The 12,750-nt window shown below is 37.3% G+C and overlaps 1 protein-coding gene across 4 annotated transcripts in view; it reads right to left on the bottom strand.

Moving 5' to 3' along the window:
- Window positions 1-12,750, bottom strand: part of LOC148371328 (teashirt homolog 1-like) — a 76,933-nt gene that overhangs the window by 44,185 nt on the left and 19,998 nt on the right. For 2 of the 4 annotated variants that reach the window (XM_088329351.1, XM_088329352.1), the window contains one exon: window positions 3,101-3,508. In XM_088329351.1, coding sequence (XP_088185477.1) covers window positions 3,101-3,140 — 40 coding nt within the window. In that variant the 5' untranslated portion in view covers window positions 3,141-3,508. Of the gene's footprint in view, window positions 1-3,100; window positions 3,845-12,750 lie in introns of those variants that run through there. The other 2 variants (XM_088329353.1, XM_088329350.1) reach the window with 2 other exon arrangements.

Here is a 12,750-nt window from a genome sequence, read left to right as displayed (position 1 = left end):
CCATACAACCTCCCACTCCTCCTTTTCGGGGGGAATTAATCGCCTTTTATTCATACCCCGTTTTGAAACTTTTCTTTCAATTTATTAGGTGGGGTTCCAAAGGGAGGGTTTATAGGGAGCGTTGACCTAGTGAGTCCAGCTGCTGAGCGCATGCGTAGCCAACAATTTGCTTGATGTTTATCGCCAATGAATAGATGAAAGGGGGCAGCATGACGGGCAATCAATCAGGCATCAAATCGAGGATGGCAAAGCTAGAGCAAAATGAAAATATGATTTTTACCATTTTTGGGTGCTGTTTTATAGATTCACGCTACTTAAACTTGGTCAGTTTAAAAATGTATGAATGCAATACTCAATCTGATGGATTACTTGTTATATACAGGGTTCGTCCACCTTTTTCATGGCCAAATTAACTAATGCCAGCGGCAATTGATTACGAGGAAGGACGAAATGCAATGACAAGGTAAAGCCACGGGAGAGCGGGGTCGGGGTCATTTTTAGGCCAACTCATTATGATACATGGCAATAATTCCAAAAGTTTAAAGCACTTCACTCAAAATGCAAGCACTTTTCAATACTTGAAAACATAACATAAAAATTTAAGCATTTTTGAGGATTTCAAGCAGCCGCCCGAACCCTGTATAATATCAATGTTAATATCAACCTAAAAAAATGCTTACACTTGTCATTTTGGTTACCATACACATATCCAGGTATGCTGTTAGTAACCAATTTTATAGAATATATTTAAAAGAAACCTTTAGGGTTGCAACAACAAATTGATAAAATTGTCTAAAATTGAGTATTAAAAGTGTTGGCAACATATCGTTGTGACGCAGGGTTTACATCACCTGCAGTGCGACGTGGCAGGCTGAACAAAGCGTGGGGGAGTGTGAAAGCAGTATTTTCAAAGGATAAGGTAAACTCAACAAATGATAAATGACCGACACGACGAAAACAGTTCGACTGAACCCCCTTTAAAAATATTGGTAGCACCTCCTGCTTCCTAAATTAAAAAAAAATGCGTAAAGTGCAAGTTTTGCAAAAGTGATATGACATGGCACAGTAGCACAACGATGATGAGACAGCAACTAAAACGGAAACATGTTGAGTATGAGGGTGAAAAAATCTCAGTAGCAAGAAATGCTTTTGCATTGGATGCTAGCATTTTTCTATGTGAAGAAACGTAATGTCAATCTCTGGTAGCTCACTTGATGCTTGCATTTGCTTGTTAGGCTTGACTGAGTGTGTGTGTGTGTGTGGGAGATACTTTTGATTTCAGTTTAATCATCTTAAGTAGTGTTTGATTGCGCTTTACAAACACACTTACCTTACACATAATGGTGGTATTAAGCATTGTTTGACTTTTCAAGCAATTGTGTCCTTTAAAAAAATTGCACCACAATACATACTCATTCCTATCTCGATAGAAAACATTACGATTCATCGAAAAAAATTAATAAACTAAGTCATCAAATATTAAAATATTTGTTAGTTGCAGCTCTAAAAAAAAAGTTACATATGAAGAGCAATAAAAAACATGTGATGGAAGTTGGGGAATGGGCACAGGATTGGTCCTATCAGGCCCTCTTAACTCACTCATGGTTCAAATCAAATGCCATTTCATAATCTACATGAGAAAATGTCTATTTGTCTCAGGTTTTACACTTTGAGAGGTACGGGAGGAAAAACCTTCAGAAATGATCAAATATGTATCGTGATTTAAACAATGTGGTCATTTTGAAATTGACTATCAAATGCTTGTTATAATGATGTAAGATATGCTCATTTGTTTAACTCTCATGTTGTCCTCATAAGTAACAATCTTGTACTTTGTATAGAGATTAAATGGAAATGGAAAATTACAAAAACACATTTATTTGGTTCTTACAGTTGAGACCAATCTAGGAAATGTTAAAATATAAAATATCATATAAGGGATTTTCAGGCGATTTGCTCATTTTGTGACGCGATGCTTGATGCAAGGAGAAAAATGAACGAGGAACAAAATACAAGTACGACATGGCTTCTTGAATTTGTCTGCCCCAACTAATCCTTAAGTGCCAAATTGTCTTAAACACATTCTAAATTTCAAACACTAATATCTGATTCAGTCAATAGTCCATCATGTCCTCATTTTAAGGAACATTGTGTACTTTTTTAGATTGATAATATGAAAATGTGGATGAAAAAAATATTTTTTTCTCTACTATTGGTACCAATCTAGGGAAAGACTTCACATTTAAAGTTAAATTAAATGTATATATTTTCCCCCCTCTGTTTTTAACAACTCAGTGGTGGGTCATTTTGACCCGGGACATCAGGAGGGTTAAGTGGTTGAAGTTATTGCTAAGTTTTGTTCAGTGTTGTCAAGTTATTTTGGGGACGGATGTTTTATAAGATTTCGGCTTAAACCAGTCATCCTTTTTTCCCTTTGTGGGTGATTTATTCATTTTGTGATGTGATGTTTAGGAAACAGACACAAGTATTACATGGCTTCTTAAAAACAGTCTTCCCAAAATAAGCCCCAAATGGCCATTGAAAAAAACACTCAAAAATTATGTGCTCCACTTTTCATAAATCCAACACACATCGGATTCATTCAAATAACCCCTCGTGTTGTCCTCATTTTGAGATTTTTTTTTGTATATTTTTAAATGGAAATGTGAATAAATACATCGTTTCATTCATTCTACTGTTGGGACCAATCTAAGTAAAGACATAGCATTTATAAAGTTAAATTAAATATAATCGTTTTTTTTAACATCTCGGCAGAGGGTCATTTAGACCATTGGAAAACAGGAGGGCAAAATGAAAGAAGTGTCCACAATTATTTTGGGGACGGGTCTCTTATAAGCCTTTGGCTTTAACCTGTAATCCCTTTTTGTCTTTTTCAAGTGATTTGTTCATTTTGTCAAGAGATGTAAGCAAGCTTTTTGGATTAATATTGCTAAAACGAATCCCCCAAAGCACCAAATTGTCATAAAAACACGTTCCAAAATAATATGCTCCACTTTCCCTAAATCAAACGCAACTGATCGAGTCAATTAAAACGTGTGTGGTGAGCGAGGGTGTAATTGTTTACGACACCGAGACATACCCGAAGAACGCCGCGGTGCTTGCTGCTTCCTCCTCGGCATGCTGCCGCTGCTGGACTTTTCATGCAGACCCCGAACTGTCCAACCCGCTCCAAAAACCTTTTTGAGTCCCGGGAGACTTCTTGTAGATCCTTCTTTCAGGTTGTATAGGTATGGGAAGAATATCAAGTCTTTAACTCATTCGTGGTGAGTATTTCCACAAGAATAAAAAAAGGAGATCAACGAAGTTGCCGGAAGGCTTCGTGCGGATGTACCGGAGAAGCGAGGGGTGCTTCCCCCTCCGGTCCAAGAGCCTCTTTTAACGGGACTGTTTCCTACCTTAACGGCCCGAAAAGTACAGCGGAGGCAGTTTGGAACTATTCGGGCTCTGGAGGTAGCGGCAGCGGCGTCGAGGTAGCTTCCGTGACACTCTATGGAAGCGGAGAAAAAAAAAGAAAAAAAGAGTGACACGTTTAGAGCCCGCGCTCGCTCGGCGTGTCAGTCATCCGGCGTGCGCGAGCCCGCGAGATTCACGGGCGCGCGCGCGTTCCAGCCGTGCTTGTAATTGAAATCCGAAATAAACAAAAATGGACGCTATGGGAGGCGAGAGCGGATCGTGGATGAGGAAGATGACGGCGCACCTCGCACTGATGGACGGACACACGCGACGCTAGCAGCCGGGGCAGTCCTCTTCTCCGTTTTTTTTTTACTCCACCCCTAGAAGGCGCGTCACCCTGACAAGCCGAAGCCCACCTGTCCGTCAATCTGCTTCCTAATGTTTACCAGGCGGCGTCATTTTGACATCAACACAAACCCGCCCATTTTCACTCACAAAAACAGGCGTGATTCAATGTGGAGGTGGAAACGGGTTTTTTTTCATCGGGGGACAAAGTGAAACTAAAATACCCCGATTAAAACATATGACACATTTTCATTGTACTGTATTTCATAACTTAGTCACTTCAGACATAAGGCTTGTGGACCTGATCTGGTCAGTTAAATGAAATAATTCGGCCCAGAATAAAATTCCGAGTATGTAAAAACAAGAAAGTTAAGAAGCAATGCTCTAGGTCAGCGGTGTCAAACCCATTTGAGCTTGGGGGCTACATGGTAGAAAAACATTCTTACGTGGGCCAGATACGTAGATTAAACATAGAAAGGGAGATTTCTAGAGATAAAGGAAGAGATAGAGAAAGTAGACCTCAAAGGAGAAAGATGGAATGAAAGATAGAGAGAGAAAATAGTAAGAAAGAAAGAAAAGAGAGAAAGAAATAGGGAACAACCAAAAGTAAGAGAGAAAGAAAGCTGGAGTGAAAAGAAAGTGACATCAAAAAAGAGAAAATCAAGAAGCAATGCTCTAGGTCAGCGGTGTCAAACCCATTTGAGCTCGAGGGCCAGATGGTAGAAAAACATTCTTGCGTGGGCCGGATGAGAAGATTAAACAGAGAAACAGAGAGGGAAAGAGAGAGAGAAAATTGATAAAGGAAGATATAGAGAAAATAGAACCTCAAAGGAGAAAGATGGAAGGAAAGATAAAGAGATGAAATGGGAAGAAAGAAAAAAAGAGATAGCTAGAAAGAGAGAAAGAAATAAGGGAATAAAGAGAGATAGGGGAAAACAACCAAAAGCAAGAGAGTAAGAAAGAAAGATGGAGAGAGAAAAACAAAGTGACATCAAAAAAGAAAAGAAAATTAAATGAAATGATCTGCATTTATATAGCGCTTTTCAAGTCAATGAAGACTTACCAAAGCGCTTTACAATGTGCTTCACATTTACCCATTCACACACACTCACACACTAATAGCGGCCGTGCAGCCATGCAAAGCGCCAACCTGCTTATTGAGGGCATTAGGGGTTCAGTGTCTTACCCAAGGACACTTCGACATGTAACACTGAGGAGCAGGGATTCGAACCTGCGATCTCTTGATCCCAAGACGAGTGCTCTACCTCCTGAGCTAAGAAAAATTGCGTATGGGAAGAAAGAAGGAAAATAGATAGAAATAAAAAGGAGAGGAAAAGAAAGAGAGAAAGGCAGAGAAAAATAGATAGAAATATAGGAAAGTGAGAAAGAAAGAAAAAGAGATAAAGAAAGGGGGACAGAGAAAAAGAGTTACCTCAAAATAGAGAACAGATTAAAGAAAGAGAAAAAGAGAGAGGAACGGATAACGAGGGATAGAAAGAAAATCCAGCTGCAGTTGTTTTACGAGTGGTGCCAGGCTTTGGTGACATCCGTTGGATATATTGAAAACTGCAACCTATTTTTCTCTTGCGCTTCCCAGCATTGTCTTAAAGGCCTGATTAAAACAGTTTGACTGTTTAATATTTTATTTTTTATTTAATTGTTTATTAATGCAACATCCATTGCAGCCTTGTCATCCTGGAACCAGTTTTACCGCATGTGCGGTCCTTTCTCAAGGTTTCTTTATTTTCCTCATGCTGAGGTTTTTTATTTTTTTCTTGCCCCCATGTAGGTTTTAGATCACCGGATATTGTAATAATAGTCTATAGTTTGCAATAGTCTGTGGTCTGTCTAGCCCTTTGAGACTCCTTGTGATTACCTTGGTGGGCCTGCTCAGGCTGTCGGGCTGCATGTTTGATGCACAAGATTTAGGTCGTTTTTATCAAAAGTTCTGATTTTTCCTAAATAATGTAAATTAATGCTCTCTTCGGCGGCTAGAAAGCAGTGTTGAGTTTGTATAGTTTGTTCAAGTCATTTTTATCTTTGCTATATCCTTTAATCACAACACGTCTCAAATGGTTGCACAGACCATTGCACTGTGGTGAGTTGATTCAGGTGTAAAACTGCGTTCAATCAATTGTTAAAACAGACCAGTTAACACATTCAATGCCAAAATTCCCCCCCCCAGCGTTTGTGAACAAATATTTTGCGTTGAGAAAAAAATTAAATCCTTCTCATCTGTGATTCTGTGTACATTGTTACACAGAATGACAATACAAGGAAATTATTATTATTATATTATTATTAATTATCAAGGGTAATGACAGATGTAGGCTGAAAAATCAAGCATAATACTGAAAATTAAAGCCTAACATTTGGAATTGTCAAAATGTTTTACTTCCCCGGTCCTTCTGAGGAGAAAAAGTCGGGATCCGGCCCCAGAGCCCAACTGAGTTTGACATCCCTGGTATAAGTCAACCACAAACAACAATACACAAAATACAGAGGCGGGCTTTCATGCCACTTATCCTCGTCCTTAGACGAACTGGAGGTAAGCAAACGAGTGTACTTTTACTAAATGCTGAACATTCTGAATACGCTTGGCATCACTCAAAATCCTTTGAAAATAAACAATTAGATAAGTAGAAGCATTTTTAGCAGTGTTTCTCAACTAGTGGATCGGGACCCAAAAGTGACTCACAGACTTGTTTATGGTGGGTCACAGGCCTTTGCCTTGGTCAAAAAAAATCCTATGAAAACACAAATAACTGAGGGTGGATTACATTCCTTAACAGTAGAGTGTGATCATGCCCTGCAAATATGAGTTGACGTCCCTTATATACACCGCAGAAAAAAATCACAGATACTCAGTTTATCGTAGATAATGGGGACAAGAACCCCCTCAACCAGAGATAATGGATCATGGCCACATGGGTGCTGTTCAATGTTGGGGGCTCATTAACTGCAGTCAACAAAACTCAACCATTGGTACTGGTCATTGAGCACTGTTGTGGTTGACAAACGCCTTTTGGCGGTGTGCAACATAAGGCATGCGGGCCACAAGTGCCCTTCAAGAACATTAAATTCATGGTTTGTACATGTGCTTGTAATCAATACAAATGCTTGAGTTTTAATGCTGTGTTTTCAATGATTGAAAAATGCTGGAAGTTTGGCTTAAGTGCTTTTAGATGCTTGAAATTGTTTCCATGTTTCACAACAGGTGTGCTAAAAATTTACGCTGACACTGCTCTCTGGTGGTTTCACTTTGCCATTGTTTCTTCCCTGTTGAATCACTACAGCAGACATTAATTTGTATGGCATTTTCCTATGAAGCGTTATCGCCCTTTATGGGTCGCATCTTATTGCAAGGATTTTGTATCAATTATGGACATTTATTCATTATTATGCAAAAAATGAAGGTGGTGTTTCCCAGTTGTAAATTATTTTAGGAAGAACTTGCAATTGAACATGTAAGCTACATACTATTGTCATTTTACCCAACACCTGTGTGTGGGGAGATTTGTCCCAAAAAATGTATTGTTCTGATCCACAAATAATGTTTGCAATTTACTCAATATCTAAAAATCATATGTCTTGATAAGATAAACCCTTGAGCAAAACTGTGAAAATATATAACTGGAGACTTATTTGTCATGTTTTTTGTTGCTGCTGAATGTTATTGCACTTATTTTAACTGCACTATTGTTACGATGCACTGTTTTTTACCATTGCATTATTATTAGAACTGAGGCCAGTTTCTCAGTACTAATGTTGTAAATATTTTTTGCCTACTTATCCTGATAGTCTTTTATATATTTTTATACAAAATTAAAGTTGTTTTAATGTGTATTTGAATGAATATGTGCTGAAAAGGTCTTTCAGTCGGTTCTAATTCTTTTTAAAATGCCTCTGATAAAAGTAAACTTGAAAAAGAGACCATACCTTTATCTGTCAAAACACTTGAATGACATCACACCAGAAAAAAGACAACCTTCGACGTGATTTTCTCAGGTTTTTCATGAGAAAAAGGTGGATGGATGGCCATATCTTCAATATAGCTTTGACAATGGCATTATTTGTTATCATTTGTATCATTTTAAAGCTAATTTCCTATACTTTCCATTGATACCAAAAATCCAAATTTGACATTTGCCACACTGTGACTCATTTGGGTAGATCAGGTCACATATATTGTTTATAAAATGCAACATGATAAAATTCAAAGCTATAGTGAAACTTCAATCCCTCTCATTAGCATACAAAGCAAATAAGCAGCAACTCACAACAAATATTCAACAGTTGTTTCCCTACAAAGCAGACACTCGTCATCTCAGGGGAATCTAGAACTTCAAGGTCCAGTAGTATTCTCGCACAAGATTGAAAAGCCAATGTGCTACTCCAAAAGCTATTCATTTATTATCAAATGAGTTAGATGATGACCTTGAGAATTCTATACCGTATATATTTTGGATAAATATACTAAAGGAGATGAACACATCAAGCTTTTCTTTGCATATTATATGCTATACAAGTCACTAGTATAAGGTTAAAATGCAACTTCCTTGTTTTCTAATTTTCTTTTGTGAGGTAAACAGGGTTCCTACAGCTGAAAACAAGTTTAATTTGAGGCTTTTAATCACTTCTTTAATCCCTTTTGAAATCAAATTTAAGACCAAGACGACAAAAAGACCCGCATTTGAAATAAACCAAAAATCACCACATGAACTACGTATAGGCAATTTTAAACAAATGTTTATTGTAATTTGTTTTTTTTATTATTATGGTTGATTTGAAAACTTGAACTGAAAAACATACTGTAGCTTTCTCTATCGCCAAATTTTTGGACGTGGAAAGCAAAAAATAAAAAGGATGTTCACAGTACATTATATATAGATCCTCAGTCAAAACTGGCAAATAACGACTAATTCCATAGAATTCTTCTACTACATTGATGACCACTGAATTTTTTACTGACTCTTTTTAGGTTAAACAAATATAAATCTAATGTGTTCGCATATTTAAAACTTTTGAAAATTGGATTTTATGCCAATTAAGGCCTTATTATTAAAACAATACAATTTTTTGCTTTTCAAGACTTTTCAAGGTCTGCGAAACCCTGGGTAAAGTTCTCTTTTCTTGTTTTTAATTTAAAGAAGAAAAAAATGTGGTGGGCACTTAAAAGCTTTGGCTTTAGCCTACTCTCTTAGGGCACAGGTTTATAGATAGATAGATAGATACTTTATTTATCCCCGTAGGGAAATTCACACTTCCAGCAGTCTACCCCGTTGTTTATTAACAGATTAACATGATGCCCTAGGGGTGCTTGTAGCGGAGTGGATGACGTCACACACCAGTCCAAAAGTTCGACATCCCTGCGGCAGATTCTTTGTGTCCAGGGATACACCACCTCGTGTTAGCGAGTCCGTCTCCTCTCTGATTTCCGTAGGCTTTCGTGTCTCTGTATAGCGACGCTGAAGCCGGATTTCTCCGGGTGGCTACACGTTAGCGTCAGGAATGCTAAACGTGAGCCACGTTTTCCGCAAAACACAGCAACTGCGCTCCCTGTGCGCTTCGATGTTTTCCACCAGCACTCGTTGATCTCATTTGGTAGTGAGTTCGCATTTACCATGATTGCGGATGGTACCGAAGACTTATAACGCCGCTAGCCGCTTAGCTAGCACCGGTTCTTCCTCCACGATAGGCCCCTTCATCACGCAGGCACGAGAATTCTACAGGGCAAGGAGTTGATTCCTTGAATAAACGCATTTTTGTGCGCTAAAACCCATGTCCATAGGATAGAAGTAATCCATAGTGTAGTTGTCAAAATGGGAGGAAAAACATCGAAGATAGAAGCAGACAATAAAACAAAAAAATCACAAAAAGTGATAGATAACAGGGGAGCTGCTGGAAAGGCAGCAGCTCATGGCAGCGCCGCTTTGATCATTATGTAAGATACGATTGTTTTGTTCAGCTGTTTTTTTTTTGGTGTAAATATTTTGCTGTTGCTTATTGTTTATTAGTTGTTTGTGGTGTTCATAAACGTATACCTTTTAATCACAAAGTGTCTCAAAGGGCTGCAGAGATCATTACGTGGTGAGTTGGTTCCGGTGTAAACATGATTCACACTGAAATTTCTTCCTTTAATGGTACTGGGTGATTTTAAAAATTGACTTTAAACGTCTTTAAAAAGTGCTTGAAATTGCCCATGAAAAGATGCAGGATCGACAAATATTTGACCCTTTGTACGAATTTAAAAGAAAAAAAAATCCTGGCACCCTTTAAAAATGAAGTTTTAAATGCTTTTGGAGTCTGTTTTTTTTTTTGTCCCAGAGTTGTACAAAAGAAGTAGCGTATGAATATGTTCCTCTCGGGAGGAGGGGCTCCCCATATCAGCCGCCGATGAGGAGAGGAGGGGGTTACGTTAGCCGGCCGTTCCCTGAGCATTAGCAAAGTGTTTATAAAACCCAGGTTACAGCGCTAATGCCTCGACGGATGTGGAGATGAACATTTGCAAGGACTGTTTTCCTCGAGCGGGACTATAAGCGCCGGATGGAGAAACTCGCCGGTGAGCGCTGCATGCTGCAAAAGGCTCGCCGACAAAAAAAAGGGAAAAAGGAGAAAGGACCGCCCTGGAAACAACACGTGTCCATCACCGAAATTCTGCAATGCTGATTGACGTAGAGCTGTGACGTCACTACAAAGGGATGCGAAGAACAGAGGAAGGGGTAGGGGGGGTTAACATATTTAGGACGACACAAAATATTCTAGATTTTAAATTTCATATTTTAGTATATGGAAACAATGGCTTTTTAATGTTTAACTAGTAGAAAAACTAGGATAACTTTAGATCATGTTAAACGAGGTTCATGTTGTCATTATAATTATATATATTTTTAATCATCTTCATATTTTTGATGACTTTTCCTTTTCGACTCACGACAGCAAGAGTTTTAACTTTTAGGTAAATGATAATTTTTTTTTTGTTGATACATTTGAATACAAGGAGAACAATTACAATTGTGTGAGGGGGCTAAGATATTTAGGATGACACCAAACATTTTAGACTTAATTAACATATTTTGCCGTATGAAAAATATCTTTGTAATTTGAAACTAGTTGCAAAATTGTAGAATAACTTTAGTTGCCTGTTGTAATTTACCTCATTAAGGGGCCATGGACGTGAATTGGTGCCACTGATGTAATAAGACAAATTGTTTTTGCAGTATTATTCTAATTGTTAACTGACTAAGTACAATCATGCGTTTATTTTATATACTTTTTTATGTCTTCTACTCATAAAATGAATGATCTGTACATTTCTTTTTGGGTGAAAAATATGAGTTGGATGACACAAAACATATTACATTTTGAATTTCATAAATCAGTACATGAAAAAAACATAGCTTTGTGATGTCAAACAAGTTGCAAAATTGTAGAATAACTTCAGATCAAATTAAATGAGGTGCTGATTTTAATCGTCTTCACAATGAATAACTTTTTTCTTTATGACTCATTCGAACAAATGACAGTGGGAGTTTTACCGTTCCAGTAAGTGATACATTGTGTTTTTGATTATCGTTTTTTTAAAGGAGCAAATGGGAGAGGAAGGTGGGGGTAGGGTTATCATATTTAGGATATAACCAAACATTTTAGACTCTTAATTCCATATTCTAGAGTTAAACATAGCTTTGTAACGTTATACTAGTAGCAAAATTGTAGATTTATTTTAGATCTTGTAAAATGAGATGCAGATTTAAATTTAACTCACTGAGTGCCATGGACGTGAATTAACGTTCACATGTCATCCTTCTCCGGTGCCACAGATGGGACATAAGACGCGTTTTGAGTATTATTATTCTAATCGTTGACTAAATCGTTACAATCACAATTTGGTTGCATACCTCCCATACTAAGCACGAGATGAATGACCGGATAAGAGTTGCATATAAACAGTTGAGCAAAGTTTAGGCAACAGTGCAGTTATCTTTCCTAGAATTGAGTTATTCTCCCAGGAAACTACACAAATCTCAATTGGTCTGGTTGAAATACATCTATTATACCCTGGAAAGGAGTATTTTAAAAAAACCTGCTAATTCATTTACAGTTATGGTAAGAAAGGTAGAGATGTACATTCATTTATGGGTTTAAAAAAGGTTGATTATTTCATTTAGTGGGTTTTATGGATGAATAGCTGTGTAACTTACTTTTCTAAAGGCCTTGGGGGAAAAAAAGAGTTGGAAGACACCAAACATTTGCGACTTTTAATTTCATATTTTAGTATCTTTACAAATAGCTTGGTAATTTTAAATTTGTAGCAAAGTTGTAGAACAGCTTCAGATTATGTTAAATGAGGTGCATGTTGTGGTTGAAAATGGGGATTTTGAATCATCTTCATATTTTTTTTCCTTTGTGACTCAATCCTATGAATCCCACTGGGAGTTTGAACTTTAAGGTAAATGCTACATTGTGTTTTTGATACATTTCCAAAACATGCCCATCATATTTTCAGAGGAGCAAATGGAAATTGAATTATGTGTTTTGCTCTTTTGAGATTTACTAATTTTGGGTAAAGAAAATATGTGTTTGAAGCAAAATCAATGATGAGTGTATTTGTCTATTTAGTTTTAATGGAGGACCTGGAGTAAAATGTGTTTTAATGGACGTATTTTGAGGCAATATATTTTGCTTGGTTATCACTTATTACAGTGCACTCTCAATTTTTTTTGGTAGCATATTTATAATGCGTCAAATCCATATTTCGAACTTTAATTGCAGTTGCATAAAAACTAGGAAACCGCAGGATGTTGTGAAGATTAGGACTAAAATCCCCTCTAAAAATATTACAATAGTATCCCCATTTGATGCAAATAATTGTATTTATTGCAACTCTTGTATTAGCCTTGTATTTCAATGATAAATGTATTGTTATCTTTTGAGAAAATATATCATTCTTGGTTATCACTTGTTACAGTACAGTATCTTTTCTTCGAGAAC

The sequence above is a fragment of the Urocampus carinirostris genome, chromosome 2, assembly GCF_059441175.1.
Source record: "Urocampus carinirostris isolate Australia breed hairy pipefish chromosome 2, RoL_Ucar_1.0, whole genome shotgun sequence".
In the NCBI taxonomy this organism is placed as follows: Eukaryota; Metazoa; Chordata; class Actinopteri; order Syngnathiformes; family Syngnathidae; genus Urocampus; species Urocampus carinirostris.
Note: the sequence above shows the minus strand (reverse complement) of the source record. Positions and strands in the feature narration are given on the sequence as shown.